Source organism: Diorhabda carinulata, chromosome 1 (genome assembly GCF_026250575.1).
Source record: "Diorhabda carinulata isolate Delta chromosome 1, icDioCari1.1, whole genome shotgun sequence".
Lineage (NCBI taxonomy): Eukaryota > Metazoa > Arthropoda > Insecta > Coleoptera > Chrysomelidae > Diorhabda > Diorhabda carinulata.
In genome coordinates, this window is record NC_079460.1 from 12,989,300 (window position 1) to 13,012,825 (window position 23,526).

A 23,526-nucleotide genomic window follows, 5' to 3' on the forward strand; every position below is an offset into this window, starting at 1 on the left:
GACATTGTAACCTCAAAATGGTGCGTATACAGTTATTTTCGTCGATTAATATGATCATGTAGGTGTTAATAAGTCACACACCTTCAAAATTTTTTCGACAAGGTATAAGAAATGGATATATTTCACTGCCATCCCGCAACAATGGGAGCAGAGCGAAACACTGCTGTGGCCCGATAAACTGACCCGCAAACACAGGGAACAACTAAAAATTCTCTAGGAATCGTATCATATATTTCATGGGCGTCTTTTAATGAATTAGTTTTTTGAGTTTTTGATGGCGTCGAAACAAAGTACCTGCGAGGCTATATGTTGACAGCTTCTGATACATTTTCAATCTTCTATGGAATGTTGATGTATGTCGGAAAGATTTTTTTTGCGAGTTCTTTCGTCATTTCCCATTATTATGCATACAGACCGAAACTTAAGAAACCACAGTGAGACTCATGAATTTTGACGTTTGTTGACTTACGCAAATACTGTTATTGTGAAATAATTACTATCACTTTCAAGTAAATTTTAGGGGTGACATTAACTTTATAATGAATTTTATATTATATCAGTCGTGAAAATCACTTCTTTCGATGGAAAAAAAGACATCAGTATCTGCCACCAACAAGTGACGTAAATTAGAAGTTACCAGAAAAGTGACTGAAACGTTGTTGAAACTTTCATTACCAATTTATTCTCAAAATCACTTTGAAGTTATAATCTGGTGGCACTGTCTGGGATACTCCACAATCGTTTTCAACTTTAAAGTTAAATGCACTTAGTGATCGGATCAAGTAAAAATAACGTTTTGATCACTCTAATTTTTTTTTAAAACTTTTCAATGTTAATAAAATGTGCTTCCTCTTTTTTTATAAATATTATAATGTGAACTTCACAATAAAATTGTTGTATTCACGTAACAGCCCCTTCGTCTAAGTTTCAGCATAAGTTATACCACTTCTGATGCTATTTGGGGTAGAATATGGATAATTTTTGGAATGGTCCTGGTATAGAGAAACTTTTCTTTTGCACGGCTGGGATTATGGTGGTTTTTAGGACAGGTGGCAGGAAAACCGCAGGAGCCTGCAGCACCGACGATCAATAAGGGAGTAAATATAGAAGACTTGTTCCAACATATAAAACGGTTCAGAAACGGTTATACTCATGTGCAATATGAGAAGAGTATTCCAACTGAAAATTTACAGGTCATCATCAGTTTCATTTGATTTATGATCATTTGTGAACGGTTTCTATACGATCATTCGGGTCCTCAGCTGAACCGAATGGACTAAATTATTTGGAGTAAAGCTGAAGTAGATTTATATTTGCATAACAAAATAGTTGTAATATATTTTATATATTGTATTTTCAATTATCAGTTAGTGGTATTGTATAAACTAAGGATATGTTTGAAACCAAGTTTGTAATAGTTTTATCAAAAACTTTATACTTCTGTCATTTGGACTTAACTTAAAACCCTTAACTTAAAACTCTAAAACGATTTCCAATTGTCATCGTCAGTTGGAATTTGTCCGAATTTATTGGCAAGTTAATCAGGATGCGTTCGACAACTATCTGGGAGTATCATTACCAATTAAAAATATATGTGTACTTACTGTATATGTATTGTAAAAGTAGCGGCAACACTGGTTGTTCGGTTAGGGAAACAATCCGAAGGAGTAAGAAGTTAACGACTTTATCGCCATCTGCAGAATCTTATATAAAATGATTCAACTAATAAAACAGGTATTTCTTATGATAGACTTTCCATTATTATTGACGAAAGTTAGTTATACTTATTCCTGCATAGATGGCAATATACATTATAACAAATTTAACAATTCTATATTACCTTTTGACATATTAATGCATTTAAATGTTCTTGATTTTAGGTCTCTTCTGTTTCAAATTAGTTTTTTTTTGATAGTTTTTAAAAGAAAGATAAATTTTGACGTTTCGACTTTTTTTCAAGTCTTTATCAAGATATGATATCGACACTGACAATTCGCTTATTTATATTGATCTATAGATCACCTTCATCATGAATATCAAAATAAGGATGAAATCAACTTAGAACTTTGTTCCAATAAGAAAAATTAATTTTTCCTTGGTTCCTACATCTCAAATATATTAAATTTATTAGAATTTACAAAATAGAGCTATAAATTTTACTTAAATTATTTAGATCTTCTCTATCATTATGTCCTCTATGACATACTAAATATGATATTAGGTGATCTATAGATCAATATAAATAAGCGAATTGTCAATGTCAATATCATATCTTGATAAAGACTTAAAAAAAAGTCGAAACGTCAAAATTTATCTCTTTTAAAAACTATCAAAAAAAAACTAATTTGAAACAGAAGAGACGTAAAATCAAGAACATTTAGATGCAATTATTATTTTGTCTCAAAAAAACTGATGGTTTTAAAGTGTAATTGCTTTTTTGAAATTTTAGTGGAATTATGAATGCAACTGTACTCAAAAATTATGAAATATATCAATTAGAGACATTTACTAAAAAAAAAAAATGAAACATGAACAATTCATTATGAGTTTATTATATAATATTCAATTAAATATTTTTCCAATTAAAGATCTCTTCCTAATCTTGGAGAATATGAAACGAATCTTTTTCCCAATCTTGGAGCAAAAGGTGGAGATCTCTGAATTAAATATTCTGAAGAAATATCCGTTTCTCTCCATTTTTCATTGTTCACACCATCTTCCTCTACATTTCGACCAAGACGTGGAGTATAACTACTGCTTTTGCCTTAAAAAATGGAAAAACCGTCATTAAGAAATTCATAAATAAACGTACAGGGTTTGATGGAAACTATGGGGTATTTTTTAAAAAAATTTAATAGAAAATGGAACAGAAAAATTTTGAATTAATCTTCTCAATGCACCGCCCGTACATCAATGCTAACGGTGAATCAATAATTGGAAAGCATCTTCCAGAAAGGTTTTTATCTGCTCTTTCGTGGTTATCTCAATGTGAAGAATGAGACGAAAATGTTCCCCTTTCATCACATTCTTATTTAATTTTCGGCTAGAACATGATGCGAAATCCGCATATGTGAAGGTGGATTATGGTCAAAAACTTGCGAATTAAAAACGTTATAATTACGAAGGAAGCATTTGGCACAGTTTCAGTTTTCTTTTTTTGCAAGTCGTTTTGCAAAATTATCACATGATGATGTTCAATTTTGATGAATGGACCTTCTTAGGGCGAGGTGACTCGTTGATTTTCCATTAAGGGCTTCGCAATTTGATCTCAGGCTCATAGCCATAGATCAAACTTTCATCGTCGCTAACAATTTTTGGCAATGAAATCTGTACATATTTCAAGACTATATTTCAAATTGCGATAATAATGATGTAGTTTTCAAACTTAATGGTTTAATTTTATTCTAAATATTTTTTTTATATTTTGCATAGTATGCAAAGATAATGTTTTCAATGTAATAGTCGGATAAAATCATTATCAAATGGAGTATGTCAGATTGATTCTGAAAATGAAATCTAAATATGTATATTCAATTTTTCATACCTACCTTGTAAATTCTTACAAATTAGTTTATCGTTACCATTTACTGCCACCAAAGTGAAAGGAGATTCTTCTAAAGCTGCATATAGTTCTTGTTGTTCTTGTTCACTCATTTTATACCCATCTTCACCTAAAGTACGTTTCTTTCTACCTAAACGAGGACTAAACCAAACTGAGGGTACTTTAGGTTCATATTCTTCCTTAATTTTTTTGTCAATTACATTTGCTTCAAGCTGGAACAAAAATACGATGATAAACAGTGAAACTAAAGATACTTAATCTTCAACCTTAGCATTGTTTATAATAAATGTATTTTAGATAAAAACACATTTTTGCTGTTTAGGTACATATAAAGAGATGTTCGGAAAAAGAAAATTTCTCAGTGTCATTTGAATCGGGATAGTTCATCTTGAATTAAAATTGAATGTTCAGTTCCAATTAAGTTTACTAAAAATGGTTTTGGCAATGATTTGAAATATCCCAAAAACCGTTTTATTTTTTAACAAAGAAATTCATCGACAAATTTCTTGATCATCGTCAATTCGTGTTTGGCTTTTGAAGACTTTTGTATTTCTGAAAACATATTTACCGTGGAAAGTGTGCTCAAAATAGTTTTTATATTCATGACTTCTTCCTTTCGCTGTTTACTCAATATCTTCTCGTACAAGGTTTGATAAAATTTGGGCGATTCATGTGTTAGAATATTAATTAATTAGCAGATACTCGAAGCTCTCAAAAACTGTAATTTATATTAGAACTCTCCTCAAAGACGACTTATTTAGTTAAATCAGATTTTTCAATATAGGTGATCATATTAAAAAACACAATTGTCAATTTTAATTGTAGCCCTTTCTTTAGCTTGTATTAGTTTTTCAAAACGAATAAATTCGGCATCTTTACACTTCTGCACTAAACAACGTTAACGCAGTTTTACAGAAACGACAGTTGATTCCAAATTTTTTTTTAAAAATGCTACTTACCTTTTGAGTTGCTAGGGTAAGTTCCAAACAGATGTAGGTGAAAAGAATCACTACACACGAAACGCGAATCGTTCTATCCATGATTCGTTTCTGATTATTCGTTTGGATTTTACAGCGCTTTATACAAATCCTAATTCATCTAAGTTCACAGGGGGTGTTAACAACAACAACCCCCCGAGGACTAGCAAATCCTCATTCTTAATCTATCACGTTGTATTACGAGTAAGCTACACTCTCCTTTGGTAATTTATTTTTCTAAAATGAAGGATAATTTAACAGAAATGGAGAAATTTTTAAATATATTTGTTCGAAAGATGAAAATTATCGTTTTTGTAGACAAATTTTATTCTCGATTGTTTGGCAATATTGGCCTTTTCCCTGGTCCAGAGGAATATTTAAACTTTCAGAGGTAGTATTCACTTTAGGACAGAGTTACAGAGTGTCATACTGAAATATCTATTATGGTTTATTAAGCAATCACATTGTTCTTTATTTTATATATTTAAAACAACAGTTAATCTCATTCAAATTATTAATGTGCCTAAAACTTCTACTATATACAATGATATCATTAGGAACTCTTAAGATAAAAAGTCAACAACGAATTTTAATGAAATAGAAAACAAAAAGTGGCATCACAATAAGAAGCATTGCATTTTTAATTGAGGCAGTCCACGTTAGGGCGGGGCGATACAGCATTTGAGATAAACACACATATTTTAATAAAAAATCGCATAATGAGGAAGAGAATATTGTACAAGGTCCTTTACAACGAGCTGAATCGATATTTATATAGGAAAGTAGTGCGATCAGTGTTCTGAAAATTTGTTTGCATGGGTTTTCCGAAATGCTCGTTTCAGCTAAAATAATTTCAGTTTTCTGACACTTCCGGTAATACCGGAGGTGGACCCAAACTTCGTTATTTTAAACGGAGTGCTATGGTTTTTATTAAATTTTTGGAATCTACGCAAAATTTCAATATAATTTTATATGAGATATCGTATACCTAAAGTCCACCATTTGTTAACTGTTTCACATTTTCGAAATTTTTGAACGCATGCAGCCCTCCATTAAAAAAATTATATTTCTAAGTTTAAGTGAGTCAGGTCCAATATTTTTCCGATTTGGACAAATAACACTTACAGCTTTCAAAACCTGTGAAAACATCGACAGAAATTTACATAGGGTGTTCAGAAAATGGTGCCAAATTTCGCTATCTAAAAACTTCGAAATCTTTTCAAATGGCAACGCCCATTTTTCTCTTTACTATTGGATTCTACGCTTCAAATTAAGGGGACTTCGTTGGTAAAGTCATATATCTCAAATTGACGGGTTTTGTAAAAACTGAAATCTTCGTGGTTTTTAATTGTCGGTTGTCTGGAGCGACCAAAAAAATAGTTAACATTTCTTGTAGTCTTTCTTTTAATTCCATGACAGTTCTAGCAGGATTTGCAGGCAACTGCTTTTTCATTTCATGACAAAGTGTTTCTATTGGTGATAAATCTGGACTATTTGAAACCCACTCTAAAAGTGGAATATTGTTGTCTGAGAACCATTTTAAGGCCTTTTTTGACTTATGGCATGCTGCTCCATCTAGCTGAAAAATAAAGGCTTTCCCAGCGGTTAGAGTTACTTCTCTTGTTGGCAACAATGATTCTTCTAAAATATCCAGGTACTTTTCAGTATTGACAATTCCGTTTATGAAATGCAGTTTTCCCACTTCTCTTGCAGATATCGAGCCCCACACCATCACAGATGCCGGAAATTTTACTTTCCGTTTCAAACAATCTCGATGAAAAGCTTCATTTTTTTGTCTGACAATTTCGATTTTCTTACGTACCGTCGTTTAGGGTCAATCGAACCATTTGCTTTGCTTTATACAAGCGAACTATATTTCGAACACTGTATTTTGACATGTCTTCAACTTTCGCGATTTCTGAGTTCTTTTTCCCCATTTTTGAATAAGTTTATTATGATGAATTGAATTTTTTCATCTATAACTTTTCCTCTTCCCATTTTAAAAATTATTGCTTCAAAAATCTATGTGTCACTTGAAAAAAACATTTTGTGAAAATATGACTTACACAGCCTACTTTATTATTTGCGTATTTTAGATCTAATGAAACTTTGAACACAATTTTGGAAACAATGAACCCTTGTATATACATAAAAAATTATTATCAACAAGACCTATCTATTTCCATTATATTAAATATCATTCAAAATATTTGACAATATTCATCCAAAACCTATTTACAGGTAAAACTGAAAGTTTAAAACATTTTGCTAACTGCTAGTTTTTGGCATTTTAAAAAAAAGTTTAATAATTTCGAATTTTTCTAAGTAGGCCAACTGAAATGGGACGGGGCTTGTATTACTTTTTTGTTATTATCATAGTAATTATAAATAATAACAAGATATAATGCTATTTGTATATTTTTTGGAATCACAATTATATATACGAGTAAATAATAAAAGGTAAGCGACTTATACTTGTGAGCTTGCGAAATTAAAAATTAAAGCACAGTTATAATAAATGAAATTTTTTCAAATCTCTATTAAGATTATTATTAACTATTGTATGAAAAATTGAAACAAAAATATATTTGTGTTTTATTTTTTCTAATATATTTTTCATGGGTTAAAAGATTTTTCGAAACTTAAAAAATTCATATCTCTAAAAATATTATTTATAGTGAAAAGTCACAGGACTTTTTTTTATTTGTTTATCAATAAAGAATTTAAAAAAATTTGTCTTGTGTAAAAATAACAATTCCTTGCAAGCGGTTTAAGCAGTTTGGCACGGAGTTGCCTCTTGGCAACATGCATTTATATCATTAGTAGTGCAATTTGAAGAGAATCATATAAAAAAATTGAGGTTGAATAGTTTTCGGTACTCATGGGCCGATTCCTCCTGAACTATTAGTATGATTTTTGTATCTGAAAAACTGGCGAATTTCATGACGACGCCGACGCAGATAGCGTTGAACTGTGGTTTGAATCCGTATTGCAAAGCGCCCAAGGTGAGTATATTATTATAATCGACAATTATTTCTATTGTAATGGAGTGGACGTGTTCCCATTACATCTTCTTCTTTCTACCTAGCTGTGTAGAAGGGGATTAACAGGCCAAGAATACACAACCGTGCTTTTTTTCATATAATATGTAAGCTAATAATGTATAAGATGGTTTCTAATATAACCAGGCCAATCGAACTGCATTTGTTCAACGGGAGTTTGAATCGATTTTAAATTGATAGTCTTTCTGATGACTTGAATACGGACTCTATCACGTCGACTCAGCTCTTCTATTTACCAAAAGTATCATTTACTAAGGTCTGTACTGGTAAAAAAAACCCGATAAAGCAATATATGCTAAGCTGGGTGAGTAGACTATCTGGAGAGCGTTCTTCTATTTATGACATAGTAAAGTTTTTCGTTAGTGCTTACTTGTAGTTGATTTCGACGTTTTAGCAAATGCTGTCACCAATTCTGTCATCAACATACTTTAAAGAAGAAAACTTTGCGAATTCTTTCGTATTATTTTTTTGAGATACTTATGCCCCTAATATTTCATTAAAAAGACATGAGTTCTTCGTTTTTTTCTGTACTGTTATTATTTTGTTGAATAAACTAAAAGAGTAGTTTTTTGGTAACCATAACAATTACGTAGAAAGTCATTCGCTAATTCCAATGGCCGTCATAAGGACATCAAACTAACTGGACCATTTGGTAAATAAACGGGATTCACATTAATATCTTCACGCTCTTACCTGAATCGCCGAAAGAATGACTTGGAATACAGCAAAGAGTGGAGAATGTAGAAATCAGATTTAAAAGAAACAACAGAGGTTAAGTGATAAAGAAGAAAAACACAAGAATACTAACAATTATATTCTGACAAACAACAGAATTGACGAAAGAAACGATGGTGTAATAGAAAAAATTATAATAGGTGCATGCAAATACTCAAAAACATGAGATGTGGTAAAAACCTAACAAATCGCGAAAAAAACGTTTACATAAAAGAACTGAAACCAGAGTATTGCATCAAAAAGGGTATGTGAAAAAGTAATTGATATCCATATTATATTGTTTTAAATATTCAATTTGTGTTTATCTATACTTTAGTTATCAATAAATGCAACGTAAAGTAAATACTGTATTAGAATCTCACAGATTATCTTGCTGACGAAGTAAGTATTTCATAGTTGCTAGTTTAATAACCATATTATTGTTGTTATTCAAAGTATTCACTTCCGACTTTCGTGTTGTTTATCATTCCACTACAATACTAATATTCGCCTTTGATTCCATATAATTACTGAAACGACAGAGAGAGAGAGAGAGAGAGAGAGAGAGAGAGAGAGAGAGAGAGAGAGAGAGAGAGAGAAGAGAGACTACATGTGTGACCATTATTGTTATAAAAAAGTGACATTTTATGATTTACATATTGAAACCTGTTTTTATTAATGTTATAATAATGCGTTTAATATCACTGGTAATTATGAGCGATTATAAGCATAATTGTGAAAAGAAATGATATGGAGTTCTTACCATACTAGCTCCCTCCTTGAATCTTGTATGCTCATCATTCAATCCAGAAAGCTACAAACGTATTTGAAGTAATTCTAAAAGTATATTGTTCAAACGCATTTAAAAATTAAGCAATCAGACGAGTTAGTGAATGGGAGCCCAGATATGCTGATTTGTTAATTGTAGCAAGAAAAGAGGCTTCTCTGTAACAGCTGTTGGTTGTTGACGTTTGACATTCAATTTTTCTGTTGAACCCTTAGTCTCGTTATTCAAGTACCATATCTCGTAGCATAGAACAAAAAAACTGAAAAAGCTTATTGTATTTATCAGACATCCCGAAAGTAACAACTTAAAGCTGAAAGTTAAGTAGAAAAGAGCATCATAAATGTAACAATTATAGTAATACAAATATGTCAAACAATTATAGTAATACAAATATGTCAAACAATTATAGTAATACAAATATGTCAAACAATTATAGTGTCTAAAACTTTAGAATTCGGAAAAATGTCGAATGGTTTGGAGGTAGAAGAACTGTAACTTTTACATACTATGTTGTTAACGTGAGAGGTTAACATTTTTACACAAAATTAGAGGAGGTCTTAGAAAACGTCATGGTTTTTCCATACTCTCCCATGTCTGTCAAGTGAATATGTAAACTGTGGAAAATGTATTTTAGTTCGTTCTTCAACCTAACATTTTTGTAACTACTTCTTTTTTGTCATATAAGCAAGAATAATAATGAAAATAGCGATAAGTACTTGAGTACTTGTTTCGATCTATGATAGTTACAAGACACATACATGTGTGGGGAGGAGGGATGAAGTCATCGATTCGGAATTTGACCTGCGACCAAAGCTAATGTCTATAATCTCACTAGTGTCAGTATGTGTTATCGTGTGTATCGCTATCAGTACCTACACCTTTTGTAATATAACTTTTGGCGATTAAATGTGATATAGTTTATTTCTAACAGTATGATATCGTTTCTTAATTTGTAAGTTATTGGAGTTTCGTAAATATTGCTTAGAAAGTGGTTTCTACTCCTTCACTCAGTAAAGAATTTGCCATCGATGGTGTGATTTTCTTCGATTTTTTCCTAGTACAACTTTTAATTTTATTGTTAATTATTTTCTGTGGTGGTATTTGTTTCTTTTCGCAAGTATACAGTTGATTCCTCCCCTAATACTTGACTAATCAATAAATTTTTTGAATGTATTGTTGCATTATTCCATTTCTATGCTATTCTAGGTTATCTGTAAAGTTTAATGTGGATTGATCTATAATATTTATATCAACGACCATAGTTATGACCTTATGAACATTTCTAGTATTTCCGGAATTTTAGATTTAATATATATGTGATCTAAGTAAGCTTTTCCTCTTTTTGCTATGTTGATCACAGGCATATATCCGAACTCATGTAATGCATTATTATATTCTATGGTCTTATTATTATCTTTTAATATGTTAATATTAATATCTCCGATAAAAGATGGGTGTTTTCCTCAGGTTCAGATTCAATTTAAGTTGAAGGTTTTGTAATAATTTATTAATAGCGGTTGAAAGTGATCTGTTGCACGTAGTAACATTGACTTTTATTTAATTTTATAGTAACTGTCAGAAACTTGAAATCATCTATTTGTACAATTTCGTGGTTAAAATCATATTTCTTCTTAATATACATCGATATACCATCATTTTGTTTGATGGTCCAAGTACGTTTTATATATTTCTGTGTTATGTAGCTGCCATGTCTCTGTTAATATTATTAAGTCAAATTCTGTTTCTGTTTGTTCTATAATTATCTTTAATTCATTCAAGTTTTTAGCAAAGCTACGAATGTTGTGTAAGATTTTAAAATTAATTCGCATTATCTGATTACATTCACCTCCATTTTGCAATCTGTATATTTCTGCAGTTTCGACCTCGAAGTCGCGTACATACCGATCCATAATTTTTGCGTTTAATGTATAAGAAGTGTAAATTTAGACAAAGAATATGAATACAATTCGCAGTCTTCCCAGAAGAAAACAAAAATCTTCAAAAAGTAATATTATTTATAGAGTACGTATCATGTTTTGATTGTGATGCTGCTTACATAGGACAGATATCTCAGTATCTAAAAAATAGATTAAAACGTTATCAATACAATAAAAAAATGGAACTGCACTCACAAACTATGAAATATCAAAAAAATATACATTCATCTGTGAAATTAAAAATGAAATATCAAAAAAGGGAATTTTTAGAAATGGTTCACATATATAAAAACGAGAAATTTGTTAGTGATAAAAAAGATTTAAGTAATTTGAGTAAAATCTTTAGTTCTTCTGGAATAGTCTTCCTGATGTTAAGATAATGCTGAGTGCTTAAGACATACATTAAAACACTTCTAAACTATTTAATCTTGAGATAGAAATACTTAAAATCATAAAGAAATTGGTAATTTATTTTGCTTTGATTTCACCGAAAAATTCTACCGTACATTCACTTAAATTCTTCTTCAGTTTACATTATTCACAAGAATGAAAATATTGAAACAATAAAGCATACTAAATCATAACTAATGAGTATATTTCTACATTTTACAATCTATCTAAAAACAACATTGCATAGTTTCAAACGATTCCAAAAAATTTGTGAATAACTAAAAGACTACTAGAACTATATTCTTTGATGGCTGGAAAGTGAGACGCTTCTTTGAGTTGTTAAAAAAACATATCTCCAAAACAACATTTTAATACATTGATTGCGATCTCCGGATCTTACACCATTATTGGAGGATTTTAAAAAGTAAGTTGGGTGTAACATCTACACAAACATTTAATAGAGATGATGCTTTTTCCCTTCGGGTCTCTTGAAAAACCTTTTAAAGAGTCGAATATATATATGTATATATATATGTATATATATATATATATATATATATATATATATATATATCAAATTATATAGCATCGCCATAATGTCACGATGGTGAATAACCATTTAGACTAAAAATTCCACTCGAACGACGTAATTTAGTATCGTATTCATATTTGATTACATAATTTATTTATATAATTGCTTGATATACCTATAAGTTGGGTTATGGATTGAGTTATTCGTTCTAACATGATTATGCTCTAGAACAGGGGTCTCCAAACTACAGCTCGCGGGCCAGATCCGACCCGCCAGTTCCATCAATCCGGCCCGCGAGTTCCATCAATCCGGCCCGCGATAGCTTAAGACTAATGTCTTACTTTATTTAATTGCAAGGTAAAACTTTGATGATGTAGAAAACTCAACTAAAATATTTAAACTTAAGCATATTTATTAACTAACAAATAACAAATATGGAATTAATCCCTACTAATGAAACAAAAACAAAAAAACACTAATGAGATTTATGGAATTGTGATTTTTCACCGATTATTGTTTTGGTTCTTGGGATGTAACGAAAAAAATTATGCTGGCCCGAAGGTTTCAAAGTTTGGAGATCCCTCTCTAGAACATTATGGTAAATATATGAGAAACTTTTTAAATCGAAAATTCCCCGACTGTAGAATTGATAGAGCTGGAACTCTACTACGGCCTTCTAGATCACTAGATCTTAATCCAGATTTGAAAGAAAGGGTTAATTTTCAATCTCTTTTATGGTTTGAACTTTGGAAAATGTACATTATAGTTGATATTTTGCAAATACTTGATGTTGGACAGGATTAGGTGCGGGGGGGGGTCTGTTAAAAATTTAGACTACCTTTTAACACCCCCTCCTTCCACCAATCCTCTCCAACATTGAATATAAATAGTTACGACTAATGTAATGAAACAAATAAATTTCTAACAATAATCATTTATTTACACGTACAAATAATCATAAATTTCTATTGGATACATTCGTGACATTTCTTCAACAAATGCTTCAATTCTATTTGAATATGAATAATGTCTTTTAAATAGAAATTCCCCAAAATACTGACGATAATGGGATCTAGTTCTTCCATAACGTGGTATGTTATCACGAATATCTCGCCAATGTTGCTCAATATTTTGAGTATGGGGCTAACCTAACCTAATCTAACCTATCCTAACTTAACCTAACCTATCTAAATTTTCAACCTCGAAAAAGTATGTGAAGGAATAATTATATATATAATATATAATATATAAATAATAGATATTATATATATACAAATATATATTATATATATATATATATATATATATATATATATATATATATATATATATGCATCTAAATGTTCTTGATTTTAGATCTCTTCTGTTTCAAAATTAGTTTTTTTTTGATAGTTTTTAAAAGAAAGATAAATTTTATCTTTATGAAAATATGATATTGACACTGACAATTTGCTTATTTATATTGATCTATAGATCACCTTCATCATGAATATATATATATATATATATATATATATATATATATATATATATATATACATATAAATGTTAAAATAATTGCTTCCATTCCATATTGAATGAGCTGCTGTTTTTTGCAGTAGACATTTTAAAATAATTTATAATTTAATGAATTTTTGATGAAGGTATCCGTGGTCAGACCCTGTAGCCTGGCGCCATGGGTACACATGTACACTTTAGAGTTCCCACATTACTAAACGCCCCACTTAAGAAGCCTAGATAAACGTTCCTCTAATAAACATACATCAGTTATATTTTCTTATCTTATTTAAAAGCTTGTATCAAGATATTTAATGTTATAACTTGGCGAGAACCTTTTAATATACCATTAAGAAATGAAAATCTTTTACTTAAGATTGAGTTCACTATCAAAGTTAGGCTTGTATTTAGTGAGTATATTCTGTGAGTAATTATAGATATGACAAAACATTCTATCAAATTCTAGTCGATGTTAAGCAAAAAACATATTCGGAGTCTATTACATCCAACAAACTTAAAAAACAAACAAAATGGATTATAACAATTACAGGGTCCGACAAAAAAACCTCAACCTATTTAACATGAAAATAAATGAAAATGAAGAATTGTCTCTAATTAGAAAATAATTTTCCCCTTTCTCTATATAAATACTGTTGGCGTTTTGCCTATTATATAATTTGATATTGATAAATTGCATAATTATATTAATATATAGATCAACTACAGCATTAATATAAAAATCAAGTTTGTTTTAAACATGGTCTATCGTTGCCACATAACAAAAAAAAGCAACTTTGAATTCAAATTATTCAGTTACATGGAAATAAAGGAAACTGCGTATTTAGTTTTAGGTTTATTTTATTTCAGAAAATTTTACTTTTGAATTGAGTTTATGGTAACCGCAAAACAAAACAAAAACAAAGTATTTTAAGTAAACGTACCGTGGTCAAAACATTATAAATAAAGCATTTGTACAGATTGTAAAATGTGAACGGTAATGAGATGCGAACCTATTCATTTCAAATTTATGACTAATTCTGCTCAGGCATTTTTAATCTCTTTTTGACAACTGTTCGATTGCAACTTTTACATAATAACTTTTTTTACCCAGATTTTTCCCAGATAAAGGCATATTTTAGAATATGGTCATTCGACCTACCTCTCCCTTTTGTCTAAGCACTACTCTACCCTTTAAAAAGAAATCATAACGAAATATAGTAACTCAGTCTTCGACAAAAATTCAGTCTTCGTCAACCATTGAAGCTAGTATCCACGAATAAGATCGCAAACCACGGCTCTTTAACAGAATATATATCTTTGTAATTAAAATTCTAATTATTAAACTATTAACTCAATATTAATTTAATTATTTAATTCCGTCGACTTTATTTTAAATGAATTTCAATTTGAAATAAGTTGGTGATTAAAAACATGATCCTTCGAGCCGGATTTTAAATTAATAGTGTACATGCATCAGTTGTGAATTGATAGTTAATCAATCGTGAATAGAAAGAGAGAGAATTGCTTTATTGTCAAAAAAATTGTTACAATTTGTAGACAAAAACTTGTAAAAACTAAAAATCAAACAAAAAAAAATAACAGATAAAATTTCATTATACCACAATGAGTAACAAAAATATTATTAAGTTTCATACAGCCGAAATCCTCATCGCAGTTCACACTGCAGTCCACATCGTAGTTAAGCATTTCCTCGTAGAAAGAAAGAAATCCAGCAACTACATCAAAGAATATTTATCGCAGTAATCACCTCTAAAGGGTAAGTTGGTTATTTATCTATCTAAAATTTGGTCAACATATCATTTGATCCTTCACTTTAACTCCTTTTGCCTAATAATTTACAATGGCCGAATTAACAAAACTAAAAATGAAACGGGGACAAATGCAGGCGGCAATTAGTATATTGAGAAGACATCTTGATAATGCTGAACATCATCGAACAGTAATGAAGTAGAGCGCGTACCTACCACGATGACGATTGTCAAACCAACAATCAATACACTTCTGATAAACCTTAAACCATTTGACGGTACATCCGAAAAATGAACTGAATTTTTCAACTCATTTTATTTAGTAATCGCTAGACAAGAAATTTGATTAGCGGAAAAAATGAATTTCCTGAAATATGTGATTAAGTGATTTTATTTTATCTAAGGTCAGCTCGAATACTGCTCTGCAATGGGAATTAACATTGCATGATGATGATTTCCCGTCATCTAAAGAATTGTTAAAATTTTTAGGACGAAGAGCATCATTTATTATATATGTGCAGTCAATTTCGGGAATTAGCGGTGGAAAATCGTTGGAAGGCCGTATTGGAAGAACATTTATGTATTAATTGTTTTGGTAAAGAACAAAAAGTTCATGCATGCAACGTCTTGTAAAACCTGTGGCCATCATACATTTTTGCATATACTTTCAAAATAAATTGAAACCCAACAGTCAGCTGAACAAAGAAAGCGGAGCTATCCCAACTCAACTACCGAAAATAGGCAAATAACACTTATTGTAAAGTCTATGTCTAATGACATAATGGTCACTGCCATACTAAACATTTTAGACAAAGATGAAATACCTATCCAATGTCGAGGTCTACTCTGTACGTGCTCTACTATTAATTTCATTACTCAGCGTCTTGCTGATATTCTAAAATTGACGAAAACAGTATGCAATATACCTGTAAGAGCACTAAACTCTATGACAACATACTGCACCGAATTGTCAACCGCTACCATCAAGTCAAGAATAAATGCTTATAAAAATAGAGTGACCTTTCAAATTGTACCTGATATTTCACTTGTTATACCAGATCAACCGATCCAACGCGAATTGATAAACTTACTGTTTAACATCAAGTCAGCAGATCCAAATATTCATCGACCTGCACCAGTCGATTTACTACCATCTTTTCATTATTTTCTGTAGACAAATCAAATTATCCGCATCAAATCATCAATAATGATATTTGCAGAAAAATATAATAGATTGGATAATAAGTGAAGCTGCGCCTTCTTGCGCGCCAGCTGTCTCCCACTATAACATAACAACAGATTTTGATCTTCAGAAGTTTTGGAAACGAAGAAAAAAAATGTCAGCAGTATCTTCGCAAACATGTTACCAGGCATGCAAATGTACGTTATATTGTCGCTCTACCATCTAAGCTAGATCCCAGCAAATTAGGCGAATCTTATCATTTTACTCAAAAGCGTATTGACAGGACTGGACACAGATTGAATCAAAGATCTGAGCTCAAGACTCCATATGAAGAGTCCTTCGAGGATTATATAGCACAGCAACATATGTTTCCAGTCAATGATCACCCTACAACGAACCGCACCATGCAATAATCGAGGAACCTAGACACCACCAAGTTAAGTGTGGTATTCGATAGTTCCTTGAAAACATCTACAGGCATATCTTTAAACGATGTATTATATACCGGAGCCACTATTCAACCAGATTTGCTTAGTATCCTAATTCAATTTCATAGGCACCCACTCGTAATAACATGTTATTTCAAACAAATATATCGACTATTTTTAGTAAGAAAAATGGATCGTAAGGTTCAGCAAATAATTTGAAAAACAAAAATTTGCAAATCTTCGAATTAATATGATATATGATATAGGATATGATATATGATCGATCTGACCTCAGGTCATAGTTTTCGAAAAGCCATTAGGATAACTTAAGTGGTAAAAACTTCTAATACGTAACCAACAGATCTGTGCTCAATTCCTATTCCAGGTCGTTCGATTTATTTTTTTGAAAATTACTCATTAAGTAGGTCTTCCCTTCTCACATTGTTAACTTCCCCATTTACCTAACTCGCTCAAAATGTTGATATGTCACTAGTGAAAAATTACGATGTCACTCGTAATTTTTCACTAGTTTCATTTTGAAACACAGAGTTAGTTTCAACAAAGGAGCCTTCGCTGTTATAATTGTAATAATAATTCACTCATCAGCAATATTATTCTTATACTGAGAATTATTCTTTACTTTTTAGTTTTGTTATTGCTAAAAGGTGTTTTTTAATATCTTTAAACTATTATTTATTTTTTAGTATAACTATCGTTAACCGGGACCACTTGGGCACTTTTCGAGACAATTGTTCGAATGAGTGAAAAAGTGTTTAGCAGAATATCCTGAAAAAATTTAGTTATACCGACATGACTAAAGAGCATCGTCTGACACAAAAAACGAACTAAAGTATAAATAGTTTTTAAGAAAAAAAAATTTTTGATTGGATGCGCAAGTTACACCAGGTTAGGGGCTACTTGGACACATTTATAAAATATGTTATAAATTCTATATAAATCAGTACTATAACCATTTTACCCCGGATTTAGATAATATAAGTGGAATTCGACCTGGCACAGAACAAAAAACTTTATTTGTATTATTTTTCGGAATAAAACACAGAAATGAGTGAAATATTAATTTATAATGCTAAAAAAATTTTATAAACTGAATGAACATTTTTTAAATCTCTGAAGCCAGGCTTAAACTATGGAAAACCCTAAATATCATCCCGATCGAAATCTTTAACTGCATCAAACACTTCATTTTGATCAATATCTGATTATTCACATCGCTCGCAATTAAAGTAGGGATCTTTGATGCCGTGATCACAGAAACTGCATTTCCATTGTCGACATTTTGTGCACATTCTCCAATCTATCGGACTCTTCCAATTAAAACGTTAAACTCCGCATTTGGAGCTATCTTAGCTTTCTCTTTTATCTTGTGCGTTTTTCGACTAGCATCACGATTTTTTCTTTTGAGTTCTTGCCTTTCTTAAGAGCAGACAGAATTAAGCCTGAAGTAGATACAACCTCTTACATCCACATAGCTTTGTCGATCTCACCAGAGTTTTCATTGAAAGGAGTTGGTTCTTAGATCAAAAGTTGGGGAATCTCTTGGTTTAGGAGGTAGAGTTTAGATATTCCATAATTTGGAAATCAACACTGGGAAATGTTTTTGGATGGTTTCTGCGATAGCGACTTTCGTTTCTCCAGGTGTCTAAAATTTACCTCCACTCAGTTTTTCTAATAATTTTTGAAAGATAAATAATAATTTTAACGTTTCGACTACTTTCAGTTTTTATCAAAATATGAATATGTCATATCTGTGACATTACCATCATGAAGTTTGACATTTTTAATGGTGAACGTACTCAGAAGGTGTTGTCATACGAGTGCTATTTGGATTGTTTGTGTATTTATATTAATATATATATAATCAATACATCGAAATCGAAATAAATTTGTTTAATAATAAAAATTAATTTTTCCTCAGTCCCTACGTCTCAATATGTAGCAGTCTTAATCAATCAAATTATTTGTAGTTTTATTAGAATTTACAAAATAGAGCTATAAATTTCACTTAAATTATTTATAAATTGAATTTTGAATTCTATGAGTTTAAAAATAGTGTAAAGGAAAAGAATAAATTCGTTATTTCGTAAACCGGCGACTATAAGGCAAAATACTGAAACCCGTCAATTTTTATTTTTCAACAGGCCTTTTTTATTTTTGATATCCTGCAGGATTAGGTTACGGAGAAAAACGGCTTGTTTGTTGTCTCTCATGAAGTGGTTGAACTAAATGCCTGAGTTGAGTTGATATGTGGATGCAGAAGTACCCCATTTCAAAAGTTGTTATAAAGTTATAAACGGCCATGGGGTAAGTAGACCCCCTCTAGCATATCTCAAGCCATAATACTAATAGTGCTACGGGAATGACTCTCTCTACCCTCTTTCTTGTATCCAGGATCATCCGTTATAGTACATAACATCTTTTGATATTGGATGCCAGTCGTCTTGATAAGTTGGTCATGACAATAAAGCTTTTAAAAAAATCATCTCTTGTGATGTTACTTCTAAATAATTTATTAGTTTTTCTAGAAAACCATTGAGAACCTGCTCAGTTTCCGTGGATTTATAATACATCGAAAGATAGACTAGTTGTCAAGAGTCATCAAGCATAACAACAAAAACGTCGCGAACATCCTACAGTTGTCTTCCTTTCCTCCAATATGCAATGACCGCAGAACTATATTGATGTTACCTAACCCTTGACTTGAGCTAGGTGATGATACCTTTGTTAAAGAAACAGTCTACGTAAGAAACCCATTTTTTGTTCAGTTTGGTAGTGGTTGAAAAGTCAGTTACAAGCATACAGGTGAAACTGATAAAAGCAAGTTGAAAATCTTGAAATATCAGAAAACATACATTCAATCATAGAGATTCAAAAAATATTACAGAGTAATATACCAGGAAAAAAGTAATTTTAGAAATGATTTATATAATACGGTCATATAAATATGACAATTGCAGATAGAAAATCTTTCAACAAGAACTGTCTTAATTGCAAACTTCTTCCAAAAACATAGATAGTCTCAACATTGAAAAATATCTACATTTTTTCTATTTTCAAAATCTTCTTATATTTCAACATATCTATTTGTTATCTGAAAATTGATTGAGTCATTTTAAATTGAAAATTATTTTGTATTCACTCGATAAATGATTATATATTTATAACTGTTAGATTTTGTCTCCAATGGAAATTGTTGGATTCAAAAAATTTTAAGAGATAAAATTTTCCATTTCTTGTCTTTTTTTGTTTATAATGGCTATAAACTTCTTCTATATGCAGAATCTTTTAGTACAAACTAATTTGAGACATACATTATCTGGTTACAGCTTTTTGTCCTATTTAGATTGTAAGAGTTCATCGTGGCATACCCCGTATAGTGAAACATATATCCTTGATTAAATCACTACATGGCTCAACCGGTAACACTGTCATAAAAATAATCGTGTCTGTAAATTTTCTAGCTAAAAACCCCCCAAAACTTGATGCATTTAGCAAAAATTATGAACATGTGTAAACAATATCCAAAACAAATGATCTATTAAAATGTAAAATCTTTTTCATGTAAAATTACTTCCAGACTAATATATGTGTGATATTTCATCAAAGCGAAGAGTATAAATTACACGGTAAAGGATCCGGCCAAAATTGAAGTATGTCATGCTGTCAGTTATGCCATGTTTTTGAATGGTGAGTGGCTCCTGGCGTCTGTCTGCACACATTGATTTTTGAGTTCATCTTATTCGAAGGCTATAATGTCTAAGATGACACCTCAACTATAACTTGTCATAACGGATCATTTATTTTTAGAAAGTGTTAGTTTTCAAAAGTCGTAAGAATCCGATTTTATATTTTTATTCCGTTTAGTGCAGTTTAATAAAAAAGGCAATTTGTGAATTCTAATAGGATGATAAGCACTGGAAAAACATTTTCAGTATACTTTTATACAATAAAATGTAATAAACATTTCTATTATTATTTTTTTTAATTGGATATGGCCTCTCGGACATCTTTGTTTATCACGAGCGTTTCTTAAATTTTATTGTTCGTACCTTCACCATTATGTCATCTTCATTAAAGTTTTCTCATTAATTTATGCCTAAATTCGACAACGGTGTGCCTCGGACTCTTCCAATACATAGTTTAACTCTCAAGTATATATCTAGTTTATCTTTGATTACATGTACTTTAGTATTTTACTTGGTGTGTCACATTGTGAGTTCTCTCTGAGTTTTTGGTATATTTGAAACATGCAATGGAAACCAGACATATGACTCCTTGCGCCGTGGTAATATTCTTAATTATAGATATGAAGGATCTGTTGAAGGTACTATAACGTGATGTATATGAACAAGCCAGAAAAGCTATGAAGTCAGAATTCTGTAAAATTCGCGGTTGCAATAGAATTCTGTGGCATTTCCGTAGGTAGAAGTTAGATATTAAATTTAAGCTCTTTTTGGAAAGATGAATGATATAAAATAGGAGAAAGAATTTGCGATAGAAATTGCATCTTGGGATACAATAATTGTAATTCTTTTGTATTTAAGAATAATTACTATAGGAGTGTCATTTTACAACATACGTCAGCTGCAGCTTTTTAATATATATATATATATATATATATATATATATATATATATATATATATATATATATATATATATATATAGTAAGTAAACTTTTAATATATATTCTGAGATTTCGATGACAATACAACTCTCAAAATGGCAACGATTAATTAAATTCTCGATGATGAATACACATTAATAATTTCCATTCTTACACATAGAGGGATCAGACGTATATTAATGAAAATTATTTCTTATTTAAAATAAGTTAAGTGTGATACATCGGGTCTTTCACCTTTTCGTTTTTATGTCAGCTAATTTCATTATTCCCCAAGCAACATAATCTCAATCTCAGATGCATTTTTAAAAGCATAAAAACAGAAAAAACAATAAACTTCATGTGTGCGTTTTATATAGTCTAAACATAAATTAAAACAAAAATAATCAATTTCGAAAAGCAAGGGGAAAGATAATTTAATAATGATCCAAATAAAAACGGTGAATCGGAAGATGGAATTTCCCCCTTTTGTAGCACAAGTCTCGGTTAATATCTTGACAGAAACCAGAAGGCTCTAATCAGCTTAAGTGAACTTCATGTACCTATTTTATTATTCTGATCAACTTTCTAAGTGTAATATAAATAAATACAAACTTGAGGAAATTTATCAACATTTTTCATATTTTGAAATGTTAAATTTTAATTAAATCTTTTCCATTATACACTCCAAAATAATATTTATTCAACATTACCGATTTTTTATGTGGAAAAGTGGGAATTTATTTAAAGCCTACACATGTTTCTGAACGTCACTAATCACCCTGATGTGAATAACCAAAATTATAAATTTGAGAAGTTACCTGCCATGTGGTTTAAACGCTGGCACTTTATCCTACATTGGCAAAGTTATTGTTTGGGCTAGTGTTACTACTACTGTTGTTCATCACTTTGAGGCCAGTGAATTAGTGGACTTGTTTTATACGTTATTTCAATTTCCTGGTAATAAATTGAAATTTTTGGACAAAAAACATGTTTATTTTAATAGAAAAAAAAAACAAAACTATAAAACAAACCCACAGAAAATTAGAAAAATTCAAGTTAAGTACCAACATTTCCGAGAAGTAACAAGTTTGCTGTCCAATTTCATTCCTCCTTTCAAGGGATTATGGTTTGTTTGATTGTTCTGATTTCTCTTATTAACTGAAATAAATTTTTTTGGCTAAATAGTTAAATTTTTCAAAAGGATATTGCATTAACGTATTATTCAAGCCCACTGATTCATTGGCCTTCTATTTCATTTTCTATTTTTCCAGAGAAAAAAATTATCCACACGAGCAAACGGCCTTTATCTACTAACTGCTCTATTAGTTCCATAAAAACTTCAATCATTGAACGCTTTACTAGATTTTTTCAGTAAATAAACGGATTATAAGTATATGCCTTGGGTCTTTTATTCTTTATATATTAACGAAACGTTACTCCGTCTTTAAATAGCACAATAGGCACTAATTTTTGCATTTATCAGTTACTTCAATATTACCAAATATCCACGTTTCTCCCATCTTGTGATAACTCATCAAAAAACGCTTCGTTCTCTTTCGCCTTTTGATATTAAAAACAGTTGTTACCCTCCACTCTTTTGTTAAATCTTTGCACTCATTTAGCAAACTATTGAATGAATTTTATTTCTTAATTCGTACTCAATGAAATATTAGTTTTCTGTAGGTTATTATTTTTACGCTGTATGTAGAGTTTTAGAAAGCGGATTAATGATATCAAATCGTTAATAAAAAAATGTGACAAACACTAAGAAATCATAACTCTTTAAAATAATAATTTTATTTTTACATTCTTCACTTTTCTCTTTTTTTTTTCTCGAAATTAATTTAGTTGGTACAAAGTTTTCATCATTAATAAATCATTTTTTTTTAACCGCTAATAAATGGTTGTTCCTTGAAGACCATCTCGTATGACATACCTTTTTAAAGGTAATTAAATATTTTTCAGATGAATAGTCACTTAACATTGCTCAGCGTTGTATACTATTGCTAAAAAAAGTAAATGTTTTTTCTAAATTATCGGAAAAAGTCGACACTTAAGACAT

General features: G+C 30.5%; 1 protein-coding gene across 1 annotated transcript; it reads right to left on the reverse strand.

Annotated features, from left to right (window-relative positions):
- Positions 1-2,539: 2,539 nt before the first annotated feature.
- LOC130894649 (PBAN-type neuropeptides-like) lies at positions 2,540-4,602 on the reverse strand. The gene is made up of 3 exons (XM_057801591.1): positions 4,522-4,602; positions 3,549-3,774; positions 2,540-2,764 (listed from the first exon to the last, which is right to left on the reverse strand). The coding sequence occupies exons 1-3, from the start codon at positions 4,600-4,602 to the stop codon at positions 2,583-2,585; spliced, it is 489 nt and encodes a 162-aa protein (XP_057657574.1). The 3' UTR covers positions 2,540-2,582.
- Between the last annotated feature and the right edge of the window lie 18,924 nt (positions 4,603-23,526).